This window comes from Macaca nemestrina, chromosome 8 (assembly GCF_043159975.1).
Source record: "Macaca nemestrina isolate mMacNem1 chromosome 8, mMacNem.hap1, whole genome shotgun sequence".
In the NCBI taxonomy this organism is placed as follows: domain Eukaryota; kingdom Metazoa; phylum Chordata; class Mammalia; order Primates; family Cercopithecidae; genus Macaca; species Macaca nemestrina.
This window is the reverse complement of record NC_092132.1, coordinates 123,247,512-123,270,175: the sequence shown is the minus strand read 5'-3', so window position 1 is coordinate 123,270,175 and position 22,664 is coordinate 123,247,512. Positions and strand designations below refer to the sequence as shown.

Sequence of the window (22,664 nt, the reverse complement as noted above, 5' to 3'; positions counted from 1 at the left end):
ATATAATGATCAAGGGACAAATACAATTTTAGTTTGGTTGAGAGATAAGATAGTCACGTTGCTGATTTTACTATGTATAGAGGTGATCTTTTCCTTTTTAAGATTTTGAAACTTTAATTAGTTAACCCACTGACCTAGTTTATATTAGCTGCATAACTTTCTCTTCCTGTTTTTTGTTTTATTTTGTTTTGTTTTTTGATTTTTAAACTGCAGTGTTTTGAGGAGTCTTGGAGTAGCAAGCTAATCTTTAGAAGAAAGGAAAATATAAACCTGAAAACTAATAATTTAAAGAACGTCTTTTCAGGTTGTCATTTGAAAAATACTTGGTTTCTGATCACTGATTTGAGTTGGGTGTCAAATGTTGGATATGTTTTGTAAATTAGGTGAAGGTGAATGGGTAGGTTCTAAACTGCTTGGGTTTACCGCACTCTGGAGCATTGCAGAAAAACGTGATGTTGGAAGGAAGTGCTGAAACATAATTATTGGCTTGCCTATAGGAGGGTGCTACATAATTTTAGAAGGTGTCAAGAAATTGACACAGTCTGAATTAGTTCTGTTGAGTTGCAAAAAAATGTAAAGTTTCTTGATTCTGAAAATAAGAAATATGTTCCCAGAAATCTCATCTAGTTAATGTGCATTTAAAATCATTTATGTCTCTTGTTATTACAGTAATAGCCATTGAAAGAATCCTTTTTATTAGAATCTTATTTACAAGTACGATTAGCTTCTACTTAAAGAATAAATCATTATTATACTTGATCTTAGGCAAAAGGCCAGCAAGTGATCAGAATAAATTATTTTAAGAAAAATCTAATTATAATTGATATTTGGAATTGGAAACACAATTTCCTTTAGAGCAATTCTATGAATGGTTGTTTTGACTCTCATGGCAGCCCACAAAAGACAGTTTGAAACACAATTTATGCGGTGTCAATAGTACTGACCTGACTTTGGACCTTGGAGGCAGGGGCTTCAGGTGATAGTGATACCTGAGTGGAGTTTTTACTCCATTTCCGTTCCGTAAGGCTATAGGCATTTGAAAGAGGAAACTTCTTTGGCAACCCTCCTCCTTCCTTTCTACAGAATATTTCACTATTTCTAGCTGATACGTTTTCTAAAATGTTCTCTGTAATTTATTTTGAAATGGAGTTTTTTTTTTATCTTTTACAGATATGAGTAAAATTAACCTAATCAGAATGTTAGTTCCTGAAAACATTGACACATACCTTATCCACATGGCAATTGCGATCCTTAAACATGGTACTGACAGCAGACTTCAGCCTTCATGTGATGTCAACAAAAGGAGATATTTTCCCAGTTCTGAAGAGATCTCTTCAAGTTCTAAGAGAAGCAAGGAAGAAGTAGGCATCAATACCAAGCTGTTAATTATATAGAGAATTTTCATATAGTGTCAGTTTCTTCAATTTGCATATCCTAGTACTAGAATGCTGTATTTTTTGAACTATTATGAATTCTGATATGATTACTTTCTCTATGGGCCACATTTCCTTTACTTTTCATAAATATGATCTGAGAAAAGTGATTTTTTAAAAAAAGACAGTAAAAGGGATGTTTAGTCCATCTGTTTAGCTTACTGTGTAGAATGTCAGCTTAAATTTTACCTGTACCTCATATTGACCATATAGCCTGGAAAAATCTTCCTTTTGGATGTATAGTTAATGAATTTAAGCATATGGCAGTTTATGTAGTTAATGAAAGTGAAAACAAATTGTGTTATAAATACCTCCCAGACTGGTTTATTATCATTCTGTCATTCATCATCGTCTGTTACTATGATATGTATATCTGAGGTACAAGAATTACTGTTGCTTGTGGCTCTCAGCATTTCCTAGTGCTTTTGCATGATCATAGATAGATTACAAATTTAGTATTATGTTAGATGGTATGTTTTATTAAAATCAAATGCTTCAAAAATAATTGCTCTTTGTATGGCATGAGATAAATAGCAATCAGAGAGTATTATTTAGTAATATGACTCTTAAATAATGGCATAAATTTAAAAATTTGACCTTCGGTATCTTCCGGGTCTAAAATTACATGACTCCATTATAAATGTTTTTGAAATGATTAACTAAAAAATTGTTTAAATTCTTAGTTGGTAAATTCAATGTGGCAGTAGGTGGTGGTGATTATTTGTATTAGAGAATTAGGAATTACACTTTAGTTCTAAGGTAATCTTTATAGGCTGTTTGGCAATTAAACTGCTACTTTTTTGAATTGCTTAAAAATAAGGGGAGCTGGTCTTTTTAAATTCTGTACTTGAGTTAAATCTGTATATAGAGTCATGTCCTAGATAATCTAATGAAACTTAATTAGTTGGAAATCTTTATATTGTTCATAACTGAACTAGCTGTAAGAGGAACATTAAAGAAAACATATTTTGGGTGGAGGTAATGAAATTTAGCTTCTAATGCTCAGCCTTCTGTTTCTGTAATCTATACCAAATGCCTAAGACCCTCTTATTTTTTCCCAGCTTCAACCTGTCAATACAGGAAAAGGTGTAACTTACTATTTTTCCTCAATATAGAAGCACATTTGTAGTAAAATTTTAACTATATATTGCCATTTTTGCTTTTCCCCTATTTCAGTAACATTACATGTCAACAAGAGAATGGGGGATATTGTGGGGGTTTGGGTGGGAAGAAATTTTACTAAACTTACTGGATTCTAAAAGGTCTACCTTATTTGGCCCCTTTTTAGGGGAACAACGGTGTTGGGGCTGGGAAGTAGAGGTGAGTGAGTCATCCAAAGCATCTGTCTTCATCAGCCTCCCTTTATGAAAAGCTGATTTCTGTAGAGTGTTGGAGGCCTACTTTCAGAATCTGTCATATGTTAACGTTCATCTTCTCTACTGACCTGATTTATATCCCTTAGTCTGTTTCATTTATAATTATGAGGCTTTTGACAAAGGATAAAGTCATTAGAACAAATTCTTTTTATTAGTTGACGTATTGTTATGTTTACATCTCTTGTGTTTGCTATTAAGATAGAAGCTCAATCATGTCTTTGTTTAACAGAAAGATGATGTCTTGGCATTGATAATTCGGATTCAATATCCATAGGTACATGGTGGATTCTTTAAATATTTAGTATTCTTTTATTTCTGGAAAGTTTTCTTAAATGATAGTTTTTTTAAAAATGTTCTATAAAGTTTTCTTAAATCATACTTTTTAGTATTTTGTTCCATTACTTTGTATTTCTTCTTCAGGAACTTCTGCTATACATGTATGTTGGATCTTCTTTACCCAGCTTCAATATTTGTCACTTTTCATGCATTCTTTTTATTTCTTCATTTCTCTTTAAATTTTTTTCTTCCTTTTCACCTTCTATTTCTCTTTTAACATAATCAGTTGTATTTATTTCTGTATTCCACATAGCTTTGTATTCACTTATTTTTAAATTATTTTTTAAAGGTTCTGGATTTAAAAATTCTTTGTTTATTTATATAGAGAGATTTATTTTATTTTAGTTTTACCAAAGGAGCAACCTTATTAACTGAAGACTTCTGTCATTTTTTTCTTTTATTTCTGATTCTTTCCTCAGTTTTCCCCCTCAGTTTTCCCCCAGTTTTGAATTTTTCTAATTTTGATTTGTGACATCTTTTTGTGTTTTAGATAATTTTCCTAATGTTTTCCAGTTCATTTTGAAAGACTACAGTTTTATTCTGTATCTAAGCAAGTCTTTCTGGTGTCAAAGATTTGACCTTGATACTTTTCTTTTGCTCGTTTTCATATGAGATTAGTTTTCCTGTACTTTCAAAAGAAGGCATGGTTCAGGATGATTTTCCCAATTTCACATCTGTCTCTAATGTTTTTGTATAATGTCTAAAATATGGAAACTTGGTTTATGAGATCTACTCTGCCATTTTTATCTAGGCTTTGTCTCCCTTTAGTCTCTGTTGTACCTGTCCTGCTTGGTTTTGATTTAACCCCAGTGATTTCTCCTGAATGTGGAGCCTTCTCCTAGAAGGCAGCCTCGGCTAGTCCCAGGGTTCAGAGTAGCCAGCTGCGCTCTTCACCTAAGAGATCACTGTGGATTCGTTGTACTCGCTATTGGCTTGGACAAAAGCTCTCCCATTTTCAGATGCTATTATCAGATTAATCTCTCATTAATCTGTCTTCCCAGTGTTTGCCTGTGGGCTATCTTGGGGTTCTCTTGTTATCGGACACTGCTTGCCTCTGCTTTCTCCCGTACAGATGTCAGTACTGTGCAGGTCTTAATTGCTGTTGGTGGTTTGCCCCTACATTGTTACAATTTTAGTTTCCCAAGGACACCTTTACACTTGGTTTTATTGTAAATGTTGACAATGGATTTGGGGTTTTACTATCTACTTCTGTCTTAATTCTGGAATTCAGAAAGATTAAAAGCTCTGCTGCTGCTGCTGCCGCCACCGTCTTCCCAGTACCTCTCGTCCTGTGCCTTTTTTTTTCTTCTTATTTTTCCTGACTGTATAAGAGAGAATGTGTGACATTTCCTGCTTGATCACTGAGTTTGATTACAAATTAAAATACACAATATTTTATACAAATAGTTTTGTAGAAGATTTATTTACAGATGCTGATTCACAGGTAAAATTGATTTATGAAAATAGTTTTCATGACAAATGCATCAGGCTTGGTAACTAAATATATGGATTGACCTTGTTTATAAATGAAATTAAATGTGAACGTAACTTACATATTTCTGTATTTGCTTCATCTGTATGTGCACATATAATCAGCAAATGAGTTGATGTTTCCTGTTCATAACTTAATGGTAATAGCTTGGTAACAGAGTTGGGAGTATTAAAAAGATGTAAAGAGGCCCTTAAAATTTTGTTGCTGGGAATTTTAGTAGTCTACTGAGGAAGGAAATAGACACTGGAAGACATTGTTTCTATTAGGTAACTTAGATCTCATACTGAACACTTCTTCAAATAATTTACTGTTGACACTCGAAAGACACACTCAGTGTAAGTATTTCCCCCTTTTTTCAATGAAATGAGATCATTATTATAATTCCACTATAAATGCTGATGATCATGTTTATAGAAATACAGAAGACTTGAAATGATATTAGCTACCAATTAATGAGTATGAAGAAGAAATTAGGATTTCGCTATTTTACATTTATTCTTATTTAACTCCAAATAATTCAGTGATGTTATGTACTATTATTTCCATTTCTCTGTGAAGACATTGAAGCTTAAGTAACATGCATAATAAGGTCATACATTTAGCAAGTGGCTCAATTAAAGTTCAAACCTGGTTCTGCCTGATTTCAAAGTCTATGCTACTCCATGGTATTAGGCTACATACAACATGACTTAGGGTTTCTTCCTCTGCTTTATTACTGTTCAGATGTCCTCCTCTTTTGGCAGAGTTGGAGAAAATTTTTGCAATCTATCCATCTGACAAAGGTCCAATATCCAGGATCTACAAGGAACCTAAACAAATTTACAAGAAAAAAAAAAAAAAACATTAAAATGTGGGCAAAGGACTTGATCAGACACATCTTGAAAGAAGACATTTATGTAGCCAACAAACATGAAAAAAAGCTCAACATCACGGATCATTAGAAAAATGCAAAATGCCTTTTCTGTATGCCACCTTATATCCCCAATATTTATTATTTCTAAGTCATAGTATCTTACAGTGTGTATAAGTCTCATCCATTCTTTTGATTTTCTCTTCCCTGCTTGCAGTTGGGTACCTAGGAACAAAGTTGCAATCTTAGCCAGTTTTTTCTTTAGCCTTTGCTGATGTGTACAAAGCCCTTTTTTCTACCCTGGATTTTTTTACTTAAGCTGGAACAGCTAAGTTTTTACCTTTTTTAAATATGAAGTTTCAGAGTGTTCTGCCAAGGATCTTTTGCTGTTTTCCTACTGTTAAATATTTCAAAGCCTTTTTTAAACATAGAAAATATAATCAAACATAGCAAGCAGCTGATGAACAATATCTAGATAGTCTTCATTCTTGAAATGGAATAAATGGTATTTTTGTATTTTAGGCTAACAGACACATTGTACCTTAGATAAGGCCAAACTTCTCATAAAATCTCTCAATTACTTTTATTAATAATAACCCCAAATTAACTCTGGATTCCAGGATGTACTCATGATGGAATGATTTCTCTGTTATGTTATCCTGAGGATCTAGTACTCTGAGATAACACAAATGTATGCCACTGTAGGCTTATGAAACACTTACTTAAAATTATTTAATTCTTTTTCATGTGCAGATGGTATTGTACCCAAACACTACCTTTTTTGTTTGTTTGTCTTGTTTTTTGTTTTGTTTTGTTTTGTTTTGTTTGAGACGGGGTCTTACGCAGCCCAGACTGGAGTGCAGTGGCATGACTATAGCTCACTGCAGCCTTGACCTCCTGGGCTCCAATAATCCTCCCAAAGTGTTGGGACTGCAGGCATGACCCACCTCACCCAGCCTTAAATTATTTTTTTTCAAGGATGTTTAACCTGAGGTTTAGAGGCTCTTTGACACGTGAGCTGCTGAAATGTGTGCGAAAGTGTGCACGTGTATATTTCTCTTTTTTTCTGGGAAGTGGATCTATAGTGATTCTCAGATGAGTCTATGAGACAAGAAACTTTTATTTTTTCCATTTATTTAGCAAATGTTTATTAAGCATACTATGCCTTGGCCACTCTACAGGGTGCTGATTGGACAAGTCTGTCTACCTCCCATTGTAGATGTTAGAAGCTATATTCTTTTCACATGCATAATATAACTCTTTGTGTATGTATACATGCCCAGGCATGTTCCTTCCTCAAAACATTAAATTCACCATTTTGGTCAACTCAAAGCAAGTACACCATGGGATATAGATCTGAAATAATGTCTAGATTTTTACTTACTGAATGAGGTGTCTTGAGTGTCTAAGACTATGTGATGAGATGGCAAGTAATTGCCTAAAGAAATGATGTAGTGATTTTATATCTCTTATATTTATTTACTTTTTGATCCAGAAATAAATTATATAGATAACCACTAATTTGGTTTTTTTTTTTTTTTTTTGGATGGAGGAGAAAGGATGGGTGTATATTCAGGAACCTATGTTACTTGTTTGCAACTAATACCACTTCTCAGTAGTACAAAGATTTGATTTCTTTTTCTTTCTATTTCCTATAGACTTCATCTGCAGAGAGAAAGAGACGATTACCTATGTGGTTTGCCAAAGGAAGTCACACCAGCAAGAAATTAATGGACAAAACGAAAAGGGGAGGCCTTTTTAGTTAAGCTGGCAATTACCGGAACAATTATGTTTCTTGCTGTATTACAAGAGGAGAGTTATATTTTATTTCTGAAGAGTAAGGAATAGTATTTTGACTTAAAAATGATTCTGATTACAGAGTTCACTGTTTATTGAAGAACTAGCATCTTAAATCAGCCTTCCGCAATTCACGTAAAGTTTCTGGGTCTTCTGGGAGGCTACGTGAGTACATTACCTAACAGAATATTAAATTAGACTTCCTGTAAGATTGCTTTAAGAAACTGTTACTGTTCTATTTTCTAATCTCTTTATTAAAACAGTGTATTTGGAAAATGTTATGTGCTGTGATTTGATATAGACAACAGATTAGTAGTTACATGGTAATTATGTGATATAAAATACTCATATATTATCAAAATTCTGTTTTGTAAATGTAAGAAAGCATAGTTATTTTACAAATTGTCTTTACTATCTTTTGAAGAAGCTCTTAAACACATTGTTAAATGGTATTAGTTAACTAGGCCAGTGAAAATGAAACCACATTTTGGGTGCCATTAACTAGGGGAAAAAAATGTAAAAAATGTAAAATGGATACCAATTGCACTAGGCAACTGTACATTTTGTATTTTATATACAATTTCTATTATTTTTCAAATAATAAAACAATGATTTTCACGCTGAATATTATAGATATATATTTTTTAGCTTTCATTTACTTAATTACTTTAAGTACCTTTATTTTTCAAGGATGTCAGAATTTGATTCTAATCTCTCTTATGTAGCACACCTGACTTAATTTAAAACCTATACTGTGACACAGAGTTGGGCAAACTATGGTTATTTAACTTTAAGCAGTTCACTATACATTTCAAAGCCTTTGATTGGCTTTTTTGTAAATAAAAATATCTTGTTAAGAAACAAATATATCTGTCATAGAAGAACTAGAAAATCCAGGGAAGTGAGAAAAATGAAAATAAAAATCATTCATAATTTTACTAGTAGCTAATCACAGTCAACCTCTTTTGTGTATCCCACCAGACTTTTTTATATTCACTTGTTTTTAGGTAAAATATAAAAGTCTCGTATATTCCCATTTTTCTGCATTCCATTACCAGAAGGTAGTGGTGCCTATTAAATATGTGATATGTAGTTCTCCAGCCATGGCTTCTGCATTTGCATGCTGTTGTGTGTGCATCTGCAGTACCCTGTGAATATCCTGTGTGATGGAGTAGCAAGTACGCACAGACACATCTGCTGCATGCCTAGGTACGAGGCTGTCTCCAGGAGAAGCACTTGTTTATTTGAGTTGCCAATTGAATTTGCTGCTTTTTTTTCATGGAATGCCATTTTCACTGAAAAGAATGACGAAAAACGATGATTGGTTATTTAGATTTGGATGTTTGGCAGACATTTTCTCAAAATTGAACTAAGATGGCCTCTTCACGGAAAACAACTGATGGTATTTGTTGTGCCAATGATAAAATTGGAGATTTCTAGCAAAATGTATGATTTTGGAAAAGTTGTATTCCTCCACTGGAAGCTTGACAGCTTTCCTTAACATAAAGACTTCTCTCTGTCTTTCTCTCTCTCTCCCCTCCTCACCCTGCCCCCTCTGTCTGTCTCTCTTTCTTTCTTATCCTCCCACCTCAGCCTCTGAGTAGCTGAAACTACAGGTGCATACCACCATGGCCTGCTAATTTTTTCTTTTTATGTTTTGTAGAGATGAGGTCTCTAGGTTGCCCAGGCTGGTCTTGAACTCCTGGCCTCAAGCAGTCCTCCTGCCTCAGTCTCCCATAATAGTGGGATTACAGGTGTGAGCCATCGTGCACAGTCTTACATAAAACCTTTTCTAATGAGATGGATAGTAATTAACAAATGTGAGTTTTTGATATTATGTAAATATTTTTTTCTGTGTTTAGAAGATCCTTATAACTCAGTGAATCAGCATGTTCTGGATGACTAATATGTGATGTTAAGAAATCATGACTGAGACCGTGCGCGGTCGTTCACGTCTGTAATCCTAGCACTTTGGGAGGCTGAGGCGGACGGATCATGAGGTCAGGAGATCGAGACCACCCTGGCCAACATGGTGAAACCCTGTCTCTACTAAAAATACAAAAATTAGCTGGGTGTATTGGTACAGGCCTGAAATCCCAGCTACTTGGGAGGCTGAGGCAGGAGAATTGCTTGAACCCAGAAGGCGGAGATTGCAGTGAGCTGAGCTTGTGCCACTGCACTCCAGCCTGGCGACAGAGCAAGACTCCATCTCAAAACTAAAAAAAGAAATCATGACTGGGTAAAAGATCTGTTCAGAGGACAAGATGGACCAGTGGATTTGAATATAACAGAGTATGAAAAAGTTTTTGATACAGTTTCAGATTACACACGGCAACTAATCTTTAAGAAACTATCACTTGTCCAGGTTTTGGTAAAATTTTGGAGAAGAACGTCCACCGTTATCTGAACAAGCTATTAAAATACTCTTCTCTTTCCCAACTACGTGCCCGTGTAAAGTCAGATCTTTTTCATATACTTCAGCCAAAACAGCATATCAAAATGGATTGAATGCAGAAGCAGATCTGAGAATCCAGCCACTTCTGTTAAGCCAGACAAAAGTGGTAGTGATAGATACAACCCACATTAACAAAAGCTCTTTGGGGTCCTCAGTGATTTTTTTTGTGAGAGTATAGATGGGTTCTCAGACCTAAAAGATTGAGAAATGCTGATGTAATGTTTTATTATAAAGGTATACCATGAATTATGTACCTTACTTCATATTGTTGGACATTAAAGTTGCTTTCAGTTTTTTTCTGTTTTCAACAGCACTGCTTTGACCTTTTTAAAAAAAAATGAGTCAGGATCTTGCTGTGTTGCCCAGGTTGGAGTGCAGTGGCTATTCACAGGCATGATCATAGCATGCTATAGCCTTGAATTCCTGGGCTCATGTGATACTTCTGCCTCAGCCTGCTGAGTAGGCGGGAGTATAGGCGTGCACCGCTATGCCCAGCTGCTTTGAACATTCTTGAAATGAAATATGGTATAGTCTCATGCCATATACATAGCCAGAGGGGAAGAGAGAGAATTTTGTTGTTGTTGTTGTTTATGTTATCTGTAGTGGACTTTATGCCTTCCCAGCATAAATTCTCTCTTTCCCCATTTCTTGTGGCTCTTGATTTTTGTTGGGGTTCATTCCAAGGAGAGTAATACCCACCTGGATATTGGATTGGCACCTGTGACCTCATCTAAGCTAGTCCCTAGTAACAGCGTTGGATCTGGCGTAGGTGTGTGGCCTGCTGAGCTGCTGGTTCATGCCTTTCCTGAAATGAGCCCTACCTCTGAATATTTCAGAAACATTTGAATGAGGAGTTGTTTTTCACTTCCAGTTGTATTCAGTTGCCACAGAAGCACAGTGATGTAACTGGTGGAAAGACCCGTCAACAGACACAGAAGATGTAAAGTGTTTTTAATCTCAAAGGATATGGAATCTCGGAGGTAGTTACACAGAGTAGAGGATGAAGCAGCTCCTGGATGGAGGCAGAGGCTTCCTGGATCTTTAAGTTCTGTATGGGTTGTTGTATTAGGTTGGTGCAAAAGTGAGGCAGGAGAATAGGGTCTGGACGCAGGGAAACCAAGGCCGATTCACACTGACTTCCTAGAACTAAATCCAAAGGAAACCCCCAATTTTCCACACCTAAATAACAAAAGGACCAGATGGCTACTCCTTTTGCAACTGCCCCTCCCCGCCACATTTCTGCGTGGCAGATGGAAAATTGAAAGTACCTCTGTTGCTTTCTGCGTAGGAATGTAACTTTGTGACCAATCAGACTGCAGGCCAAGTCTTGTCTGCCTAGAAATGTAACTTTGTAACTTCACTTTAGCCTCTGATTGGTTGTTTTCCACAACCAATCAGATGCTTGCATAGGGGGTAACCTTTGTGACTTCACTTCAGCCTCTGATTGGTTGTTTCACTTCAGCCTCCCATTGGTTCTTGAGCCCCGGAGCCTGTGGAGGGTACTTTATTTTCAGTAATGTCTGATTTTGTGGCTTCATTCTTTCCTTGCTTTGTGTATTTTGTCCAATTCTTCGTTCAAGACACCAAGAACCTGGACACCCTCCACTGGTAACAAAAGTAATTGGTGATTTTGCCATTAGAAGTAATGACACAGAACAAGTACATGAGAGCGATTTCTTATGGAAAATTAAATGGAGCATAAGTCGTGTACTCAGGGTAAGGGAACTGGGAACCGGCAGAGTAAGGTCTCCAACCCGCACCCGTGGGATCTCCGAGTCTTTGAAAGTCTGTCCCCACCCTGTGTGAAGAATGGGAGCGCGGCTGGATTCGTCACTGGGGACTGGGGCGGGGGGCGAACTTGTCATTTGAAGGTGTAGGGAGGTTGGACAAGTCACAGGGGTAGGGAGGGGGCCCACTGGAGCACCACCAGGACCCCAGCGCCCTAGATCCAAACCTGGTCATGCTTGCCACGTTCAGAGGCAAACCCCCCTCCCCTTGGGGAGTGGAGTCAGAAGAGGCCCCCTCTCCTTCCTTTCCCAGGTCCGGTGGGGGCGGGGCTTAAAAGTAAAGGTAAAAACAGCAATAACTTGCACCAACTTGTTACCTTCCAAGTTTCCCTCCCCTCGCTCCCTACCACCTGAGTGTATTTGGAGGTTCTGTCTTTTTGCACCTGCCTCATCACCAGGTGCAAGTAGCTGGGCCAGAACCACCTCGGCACGTTACGGAATATTTATACAGGAACAGGTGAACTGAAGGCGAATTCCCCAGGTGTAGCCTGTGACCATAGAGTCAGACAAAGCCCTGACTGTTACCTGGAATTCAAAAAAGCTGTATCCCTACCAGACAGAATGAGAAAAGAATATAGGATTCTTCCTGTTCAAATAGGTTGCATGCAATTAAGAGCATGAAAGATCCAATGGAATGAACTCAAAGTAGTTTTTGAGCTTAATAGACTTTAAGTATCTTATGGAAAAGAATTGCAAAACCACAGAAAAACAGTGAAGAAGGTTAGTTACAGCCTTGATGGGGTAGCTGACTTCAGCAGTCTCAGCTATATGAGAAGGTATTTACCAGATTTTGGTTGGGAACGTAATCTCGAAATCATTTGAGATAATGTACTTGTTTCCTTACTGGGTAAATGTGTTTAAACCTTGAGAAAATGTAGACATAAGTAGAATATAGAATAAATTAAGCCTTTGGTAGTAATGTGTTAGGTTTAAGAAATAATAAGTACATATTTGATATTTAAGCATTTGTAATGCTTGAGATAATTTATCTTACTCAGGTAACAGATTACTCTTGTGACTCCAATGTAAAACGTATCATTGAAAAATTAGTATCTGCTTGTGATTTTTAAGTAGAGACCCTACCATTTGAAAGGTATTTGCCCTTACTATTGGAGATATTTCATATGAATGTTTAACTTTGTTATTGCATAGAAGTATTTAAACAGATTTCACTTGCAAGAGAAAGGTATCTAATAGGTTACTCTTAATTAGTACTAAATTACTACAGTTACTATATTAATTCTATTAATATCGATTCATTAAACCCAGAACTTCAATTGTGTCTCAGAAAATTAAACTTTAGCCTCACAATCAGCTATATTTTCTAACTCAATGTTTAAAATTGACAAGTATGTATTATACTTATTTATGTCTTCATTCAGTAAACATTTGCATTTGTAGCATGCAAGACAACATGCTAGATGCATGAAAGATGGAATAAATAGAAGAAAACTCAACATGGATCTCATGCTTAAGAGGGACAGATTTACTCTGAAGATTCAATGAAAAAACATCCACAAAAAACCTTTTCTATAAGAAACAAAACATTTTAAAGAAAACATTTACTTCACATAATAAGATATGAGAAAAAATGGACTCTGAATGAAAAAAAGAGGAGATCCTGTGAAGGATTTGCACAATTTTTTTTTTTTTAAGTTATAGACTGAAACATTCCTAATCATTAACATTTGTTATTTCAGGGGAGTGGAATTGGAAGGGTGGAAGGGATATTTAAATTTTTATAATCTCCATGTATTTTAAATCAAATCAATATATATTGCATTTATTCTTTTAGTTAAAATTTTAAGAACTTTATAAAAGAATAGAGACAGGGACTCCATTTGTTACCCTGGCTGGTCTCTAACTCCTGGGCTTAAGTGATCCTCCCACCTCAATCAGAAGGGCAGAGGGGCCAGCTGTTTAAGTTTCTGTAGTCTCTGTATTTGTTAAATATATATTGCATTTATTTTAAGTTTTAAAAACTTTTTAAAAAATAGAGATGGGGTCTCCCTATGTTGTCCAGACTGGTCATGAGCTCCTGGGATCGAGTGATCCTCCCGCCTTAACCTTCCAAAGAGCTGGGATTACAGGCATGAGCCACCACACCCAACCTATTGATTTGTTTACTTATTTTTAGAGGCAGGATCTCACTCTCACCAGACTGAAGTGCAGTGGTGTGATCATAGCTCACTGCAGCCTCAAACTCCTGGACTCAAGCAATCAAGTAGCCTCAGCCTCTGAGTACTGAGATGACAGGCATGTGCCATCACACCCAGCTAATTTTTTTGTAGAGATGGGGTCTTTCTGTGTTGCCCAGATGAGTCTCAAACTCTTGCCTCAGCCTCCCAAAGCACTGGGATTACAGGCATGAGCCACAACACATGGCCCTGCTTTTATAAAATATAAAGTAGGCAGGGCTTTCTGGAATGATGGGCAACCATTACATTTGCTTTCCCTCCGTTCTGAATGTCAACCTCCATACACTTCTCTTGAGCCATCAACTGGCAGGCAAGCAGGATCTTAGGGTGCTGGCTGGAGGGCTGGAAAGCCCCAGGGCAAGGATATGAATGTGAAGGATTTTAAGGAGATTCTTGGACCTCAAGGGAACTATTGGTCTAGGTTTCCTGGGGTATGTTAGATGTCTTGGCCCCCAAATAATTAAGGAAAAGCTGCAGAGGTGGACCGAATCCTTTCCAGTCCTGAGGCTGGGAGAGCTGTGTGACACCAGTGGGTGCTCATCCTGGTGCTGCCATGGACCTGACTACCTACTTCCGTTAAACTCCCCAGCAGCTGAGCCTTCATGAGAGGACGTCGTCTACCTTTTCCATGAGGCGAAGAATCTTTGGAGCCAGGGGATGTGCTCACTGGCTCACACCTGTCTCCGTTCTCTAGACCATGCCCCAGAATGCCTGGCCCAAACATGCCTTGCCTTCAGGGGCTGCAGGGGCTTCTGGCCTTGTTTCCCCATCTGATAAGTTCGTTTCTGGTCTGAAAGACTGTGACAGTTACTATGAAACTGAACGAAGGGGGATGAAAGCAGAAATGAAAACTTAAGACAAAAGTAACTTTTAAAGAAAGGGACCCAGGGAAGAAGAGGGCTCACTGCTTCTAGTGAGCAAAGGCAGCCGCCCTGAGCTTCTACAGCCCTTTGTATTTATTGGGTAGAAAGAGCAGGGAGGAAGAGGTAACGATTGGTCAGCTGCTGGATTGATCACAGGTTCACATTATCGTTAACAGGCTTCAGATGTGCCTGATCACAAGAAACACTTGCACCTGAGGCATGACTGCCCTCGGCATTCCTTCTGGGCGGCAGACACAGTTTGTCAGTTTGCTGACAACCTGCTTTCATGAGAACAGTTTGCTGTTTACTCATATAGCCTCCAGTGGTTTACTGAGTTGATCACGACCCTCACTCTTTCGGCCTCCAACAAAAGATGGTCAAAGAATGGCTGTTTGTGGAGAGGTTTATGGACAAGGCTTGATGTCCAGGCTGAGTGTCCGTAGGCACAGGAGCCTCTTGGTGGTGCAGAGTGAAGCCAGAGGAGGAGGAGTGGGTTGTGTCCATGGGCTGATTCTCCCTGCACCAACAGGACAGAATCCTAAGGAATACGAGCATTCAAATCTGCAATTCAAATCTGGTCTTCCAGGTTGTTATATATTTGTCTAGGTAGGAGGATAGAATGTATTTAAATGGAGTTAGCCTGACATGTTTAAATATTTCATATTTGGCCTTCTATTTGTTCCTTTGTCTTGGGTTCCAAAAATATATTAGAGGTGGCCCTGTCTGTTCTCTTGGACACAAGGACCTCAGTGAGCTTCCACTGTTCTCTGTGTTTCCTTCCTGGTTTCCTGTTATATACAATTTTACTTCCACTTTTTAAAGACTAAAATGCATGATTTTTTTTAACCAATATTGATACAGTGGACCAATATATCTTACCCTTATTTTTGCTCACTAGTTTTTTTTTTGTTGTTGTTTGTTTGTTTTGCCTTCCTCGTCTTCTCACTAAGTTTGTCTGACTACAGCCACACACCATTCATTCAATACCAAGTCTTTTTTTTTTTTTTTTTTTGGAGAGAGCTGACACCCAGGCTGACACCCAGGCTGGAGTGCAGTGGCATGATCAAGGTTCACTGCAGTCTCAAACTCTTGGACTCAAATGTTCTTCCTACCTCAGCCTTCTGAGTAGCTGGGACCACAGGTGCACATCACCATGCCTGGCTAATTAAAAACAAAAAAAATTTTTTTTTTAGAGACAGGGTTTCACTATGTTGCCTAGGCCGGTTTCAAACTCCTGGGCTCAAGTGATCCAATACCAACTCAACAGTTGGTGAGACCCAGTGGTCTAGACAAACAGCCACATAGCAATATGTTTTTCTCCATGATTCATATCTATGTTCGTTTGTTACAAAATAACAGGCATGTACATTTTCTTCAGAGAGGGAGATCCCTACTTATCCATTAATTACTCATTTGGAGTCCTTTCCAAACTATTAAACTTTGCAAAAGCAGACATGAGAAAAGAAACTTAAGTCAATGTTTTTATCACATGTTGGTGCCAGCCTCCCCTAGTGGTGCTAAATTTATGAAATTGCAACAAAACAAAAGCTCAACCCAACAACGAAAAGCTATTTGTTGAACACGATGACTAACAAGCTTATTAGAATTGCCTGTCAGAGCCATGTGTGGATTTTATAGGAGGAAAGATTTTCTTCCCTCCTAGACATTTTGCAAAATAAAAGTAAAATATTATCTTTATGTACGTGGTAGATAGAATTCCACAAGCTTCAAATTCAACAACTCAGAAATGTTGCTTTTACTTTCCATATCTCAGAAGTCACTTTTATTTAGTTTTTAGAGATAGGGTCTCACTGTGTTGCCCAAGCTAGAGTTGCAGTGATGCAATCATAGCTCACTGCAGCCTTGAACTCCTGGGCTCAAGCAGTCCTCTTATCTCAGCCTCCTGAGTAGCTGGGACTGCAGGCGCATACCACCACTCCTGGCTAATTTTTAAATTCTTTGTAGACATAGGATCTTGCTGTGTTGCCCAGGCTGGACTTGAACTCTTGGCCTCAAGTGATCCTCCCACCTAGGCCTCCCAAAGTGCTGGGATTGCAGGTGTAAGTCACCATACCTGCCCAGAAATCTCTATTTTAAACCCCAGTTCCTCCTGATAGTAAAAAAAAAAAAAAAAAAAAAAAAAATGTCATCTTGGTTTATTTTGGCTAGGCTGGATCACTTCAAGGTTCCCCCTCCTTCTCCTCTTCCTGTGAGTAAAACCTGAAGCTCTGACAGAGGCCTGCAGGCCCTGCTGGGATCTGTCCTCAGTCCCTCTCGGACTCATCTCCTACCATCTTGGTCTCACGCCATCTCCCTGTCCTTCCCTCTGCTCCAGCCATACCAGACCCTGTACTGTTCCTAGAAGACACCAGACATGCTACGTCTTAGGGGAGAATGTGATTTCGCCAAGTAGTGCCCCCCAAGTGACATGCATTTGCCCTGACTTGTCTTTTCACCTGCTGTGCTGTTCCCCCAGATAACCACAGGCAAACTACGCCAACTCCTTCCAGTCTATTCAAATGAACTATACGATGAGTAGTAACTTAAAATCTTCATGCCCTATCCCATTCTCTTACCTGTTCCAATACTTATTTATGATACTGATATATGATCTCCCTCTACTAAACTGTAAGCTCCTTGATAGCAGGGAGTTTTGTCCGTTTTTTCCACTGCTGTGTCTTTAGCACCTGGAAGAAAGCCTGGCACACAGCAGGAACTCAGTCAGTATCTGTTGAATAAGTAAACACATGAATGAATCAATGAATGGGGAGGCCTAAGTGCTGTGGGATTCTGGTCAAAGCTTTGGCAACTAGGGACGCACAGGGACCCTCATCATCTCTGCCTCCTATGCAAGTATCCACTGAGATCCGCAATCCCATCTGGTCCTTGGACCAGTTACCCTTCATGTTGGCCTCTGTTAAGATGTCCAGGTTGTATCTGGTCTCCAATCCTATGGACCACAGGGCATCCCTTTATTACTACCCTGGACCTTAGCAGTCAGTCAGTCACACTTTCAGTAAAGTCCACAGCTCTGCCATCTCCTAGCTAGGTGACTTTGGACAGGTGACTTAGACACTCTGAGCCTCGTTTGTAACACTCAGAGACGTTGCTGGGATTAGACACAATGCCTGTAGACCATTTAACAGTGGCTGTCACACATGGTTGGTATTCCCTCAGCTGTCGCTAGGGAAATAGCAGACAGAAACGGCACAGCGTCAGTGGCTGGGTGTCCAGAGAGAAGCAGCCTCTCTCTAGATAACACTTGGCAGGCAACTACTTGGCAAAATCACAGCAGTCCGGTGTGTGGCCCTTTACTGACCTTGGTTAAAAATCTGTGGTGTCAGCACCCCCAGTGGATCCTTCTTACAGGTGCAGATTCAGACTCATTATCCAAGTTGACAGAGACGGAAGTAAATATTCAACAAATATTTATTGAGCACTTACTATGTGCCAGGCACTGTTATAGGTGCTGGAATACAGCAACAAACAAAAAAAGTGAAACATTCTTCTTTAGATGGTGATAAAACGATAGAGGACACAGCAGGGAAGGGGTTTGGACTATTTCAATTTGGGACAGGAAACGCCTTGCTGAGAAGGCGAGGGTTGAGCTGTGGAATTAGCCTGAGTTTGACCACATGTAACTGCAGCTTTGAGCAAGTCGATCTACTCTAAGTCTCTTTTATTAACACCATTGTGTGGAAGAGGAAATAGAGGCTTAGCTAAAGTCATTGGAGAATTGAATGTGATGCAGCATTTAGCACAGCATAGGAATAATAAAAGCCAGCTGTTCTCATCCTTTGCCCATAGAAAAGCTATCAGGAAAGCCACGTTACAGTCTGAAGGCTGCCTACTGATTTGGTTAAAGAAAGGGGAGTTAGATAATTTTCATGTTCAAGGGCACGGGGTTAGATTTCTTGAGGTGCCAGAGTAATGCTTGCTTTTCATGAACAACGGATAAAAGGTATGGCATTGCAGGATCTTTAAAGAACATAACTGGAATAATCAAATAACCGGAAGTTCATGAAATATTCTGGTTCATGAATTAGTTATCTGGTAACTAAGTCACAGAATACAAATCACTTTAAATTTCCTCCAAGGCTTACTGAGTAAGGGGAGGGACGTTTAAGATGCAGAGGAAGCGCTGAACTTGCAAGGGGAACAAGGAGGAAGGCGGCTGCTGGAACTCTGTAACCCTTACAGAAAATGTGGATGGGATTTGGCAAGCCCCCAGACCCTCTTTGTTTTGGGTCCTAATAGGGACAGTTTATTATTTTTAGTGACTCACGTGAATTGTATACTGTGTTAAACATCCACCAAAAGCCTTTCGGCTTTTTCCCTAACTAGACTCATTCTCACATGGGGAAGAAGTGAACATTTTACGTCTTTGGTTCAAGGGCACCATCTGCTGGTCAGATTTGGAAATTTCGGGTTTTACGGCACTGGAAAATCAAAGAGCATTTTGATTTGGTTGTGTTTGGTTTTGGTCCATCCACTTATCAATACAGGTTTTTTGGGGGACAAAATAATGTGAAAATCAGGGGAATCAGGTGAGGGCATTGGATGTCTCTTTCTGTCATGGAAGATGGGGAGCTCAGTCGATTTTAAGCTTCTAACATCAGCTGGTCTGGAGAAGAGCAAACCTGACAACCGGCACGAAGGAAGTAGCTCTGCCTGTGTAGTGTGCGGGGCATTCCGGTTACATAGATGGGCTTTCTGGTTCCGACAAATATGCAAATTCCCCAAATCTCCAAATTTGGTAGCTCTGGGGCTTAGGGCAGCTTCTGGAAAGAGAACTCAGACCTAGCCTGTTGGAGCAGGAAGGGCTTCTGAGAAGATGATATCTGGACCATCTAAGGAGTGTCAATAAGAAGCAGCCATGCCTGTAATCCCAGCACTTTGAGAGGCTGAGGTGGGCGGGTCGCTTGACAAAATCAGGAGTTTGAGACCAGCTGGGGCAACATGATTAAACACCGTCTCTACAAAAAATACAAAAATCAGCTGGGTATGGTGGTGCATGCCTGTAGTCCCAGCTACTCTGTAGGCTGAGTTGGGAGGATCAGTTGAGCCTGAGAGGTTGAGGCTGCAGTGAGTCGTGATGGCATCACTGCACTCCAGCCTGAGCGACAGAGTGAGACCCTACCTTTAAAAAAAAGAAAGAAGGAAAAAAGAAGAGGTCAGGAGTTTGAGACCAGCGTGGCCAACATGATGAAACCCCATCTCTACTAAAAATTTAACACGCCTGTAATCCCAGCACTTTGGGAGGCCGAGGCGGGCGGATCACAAGGTCAGGAGATTGAGACCACGGTGAAACCCCGTCTCTACTAAAAATACAAAAAAATTAGCCGGGCGCGGTTGTGGGCGCCTGTAGTCCCAGCTACTTGGGAGGCTGAGGCAGGAGAATGGCGTGAACCCGGGAGGCGGAGCTTGCAGTGAGCCGAGATCGCGCCACTGCACTCCAGCCTGGGCGACAGAGCGAGACTCCGTCTCAAAAAAAAAAAAAAAAAAAAAAAAAATTAGCTGAGCGTGGTGGCATGCGCCTGTAATCCCAGCTACTCAGGAGGCTGAGGCCAGAGAACTGCTTGAACCCGGGAGGCGGAGGTTGCAGTGAGCTGAGATCACACCACTGCACTCCAGCCTGGATGACAGAGTGACTCCACTCAAAGAAAAAAAAGAAAAAAGAAAAAGAAAAGAAATAGCCAGGTAGAGAACAGGGGAAAGGCCAGAAGAGCAGGGGCGTAAAAGGCATGGAATGGCATGCGGGGGAGTATCAAGGTTGTTTTTTCTTTTTTTTTTTCTTAAACAGAGTCTCGGTCTGTCGCCCAGGCTGGAGTGCAGTGGCATGATCCTGGCTCACTGCAACCTTCACCTCCCAGGTTCAAGAGATTCTCCTGCCTCAGTCTCCCGAGTAGCTGGGACTACAGGTGTGCGCCACCACACCCGGCTAATTTTTGTATTTTTAGTAGAGACGGGGTTTCATCATGTTGGCCAGGCTGGTCTCGAACTCCCAACCTCAAGTGATCTGCCTATCTCAGCCTCCCAAAGTGCTGGGATTACAGGCATGAGCCACCGTGCCCAGCTAGTAACAAGGTACTGATTGAACCAGAGTGTGGTGTGCAGGGTGGGGTGTGTCAAGATCAGGAATCAGCAAGCAGCACAGGGGGTGTCCTGGGCAGGGATCTGGGGCTCAGGCCTTCCTGCTACCCTGCTACCCACCTGCACATTTGTTCATTTTCTTTCCACTCATTTTTCTCCCTTGCCCAGACTTCAGGTCTACCAGATACACTTCTTGATTTCTTTGGCCTTCAAAATTCAGTTCAATAAGGAAAATGTTAGCATTATTTTCATATAGGTCCTTGACATTTCTTGCTAAGGTTATCGTTAGATTTTTTTTTTTTTAATGGTGTAATCATTCAGGCCTTCACTCAAATGTCATCTCTCTAGAGAAACCTTCCTTGACTACCATAACAAAAACGGTTCCAGTGCCACTACCGTCTATCCCAGCCCGTCCTCTCGTGTCCTGTGGTCCTGAGGTTCTGTGATAATGTTCTATAATTCTGTGCTGTCTGATATGGTAGCCACGAGCCACATGTATTCGTATAGTCACTATTGAGCACTATATAATGTGGCTAGTGCAATTGACACACTACAATTTTAGTTGAATGCAACTTAAATTAATTTACTTTGAAATAGCAACGTGTTTGGCTCACGCCTGTAATCCCAGCACTTTGGGAGGCCGATGCGGGTGGATCACCTGAGGTCAAGGGTTCAGGACCAGCCTGGCCAACATGGTGAAACCCCATCTCTACTAAAAATACAAAAATTAGCCGGGCATGGTGGCATGCGCCTGTAATCCCAGCTACTCGGAAGGCTGAGGCAGGAGAATCACTTGAACCTGGGGGGTGGAGGTTGCCGTGAGCTGAGATTGTACCACTTCACTCCAGCCTGGGCAAAAGAGTGATACTCTGTCAAAAAAAAAAAAAAAGAAAGAAAGAAGGAAGGAAGGAAGGAAAGAAAGGAAAGAAAGAGCCACAGGTGGCTGGTGGCTATTGTATTGGACAGCATAGCTCTGTTTCTCCCACTAGAATGTAATTTGATGAGGGTGGGGATTTGGACTTATTCACAGTCGAATACCTAGAATGGAATAGGTATTTTGAATGTTTGTGTCCCTCCCAAAATTTATGTTGAAACTTAATCCCCTATACAACAGTTGAAGAACCTTTTAGAAGGTAATTAGGCCATGAGGGCAGAGTCCTCATGGATGGGATTAGGGTCTTGTAACAGGACTTGAGTCCTCTTATAAGGAATGGCGAGTTCACCTTTCCTTCCCTTCTGTCATGTGAGGACACAGCATGTGTCCCCTCTGAAGGACACAGCAACAGGGCTCCATTTTGGAAGCAGAGAGCAGCCCTCACCAGACACTGAACCTACTGGCGCATTGATCTTGGACCTCCAGCCTCCAGAACTATGAGAAATAAACTGTTGTTTATAAATTGCGCAGTCTGTGGCAGCACAAACAGACTGAGACAAATTGGTTCTGGCACATAGTAGTAACTCAGTGATTTTTTCGTAGAGTGAGCAAATGTATGAATGAATGAATGAATACAATGCCATGCACAGTTTTCATGGGTCGTGAGTACAAATGAGAAAATACGATCCTGCTGCCATTGCAATGGTGTGAAAGCCCAGCACTTACTGGCAGGAACTCTGTCATTTTTTGCAATTCTCCTTCCCAAGTGTTTCCAGACTCCCGAGGAGTGCACATTTATGTTTAGGAATCAGTTCTCATCTGCTAGACCATGGGAAGGGAGTTGATAGCTGTTTAGTTGCTTCAAGTGCAGTCCTAGCTGACCCTGGAGGATCCAGGAACCTATGGGTGCCATCGCGGCCACCTTTGCACTATCCTGTGGGAAACTATCTCCCATCCTTGGTGATGTCCTCCTGCAGTAACCTCAGTGAGAGAACTCCACTGATTCCCTAAACCAGCGGTCCCAACCTTCTTGGCACCAGGGACTGGTTTTGTGGGAGACAATTTTTCCACGGATCATGGGTGGGGAGGGGGGGATCGTTTTGGAAAAAT

At 39.9% G+C, this 22,664-nt stretch overlaps 1 protein-coding gene across 9 annotated transcripts in view; it reads left to right on the top strand.

Moving 5' to 3' along the window:
• Nucleotides 1-7,909, top strand: part of LOC105481956 (WRN RecQ like helicase) — a 139,230-nt gene extending 131,321 nt beyond the window's left edge. For 8 of the 9 annotated variants that reach the window (XM_011741746.3, XM_011741745.3, XM_011741738.3 and 5 more), the window contains 2 exons: nt 1,171-1,361; nt 7,146-7,909. In XM_011741746.3, the coding sequence (XP_011740048.2) occupies nt 1,171-1,361; nt 7,146-7,253 (299 nt within the window). In that variant the 3' untranslated portion in view covers nt 7,254-7,909. Of the gene's footprint in view, nt 1-1,170; nt 1,362-2,721; nt 2,754-7,145 lie in introns of all 9 variants that reach the window. The other variant, XM_011741735.2, reaches the window with a different exon arrangement.
• The last annotated feature ends 14,755 nt before the right edge of the window (nt 7,910-22,664 follow it).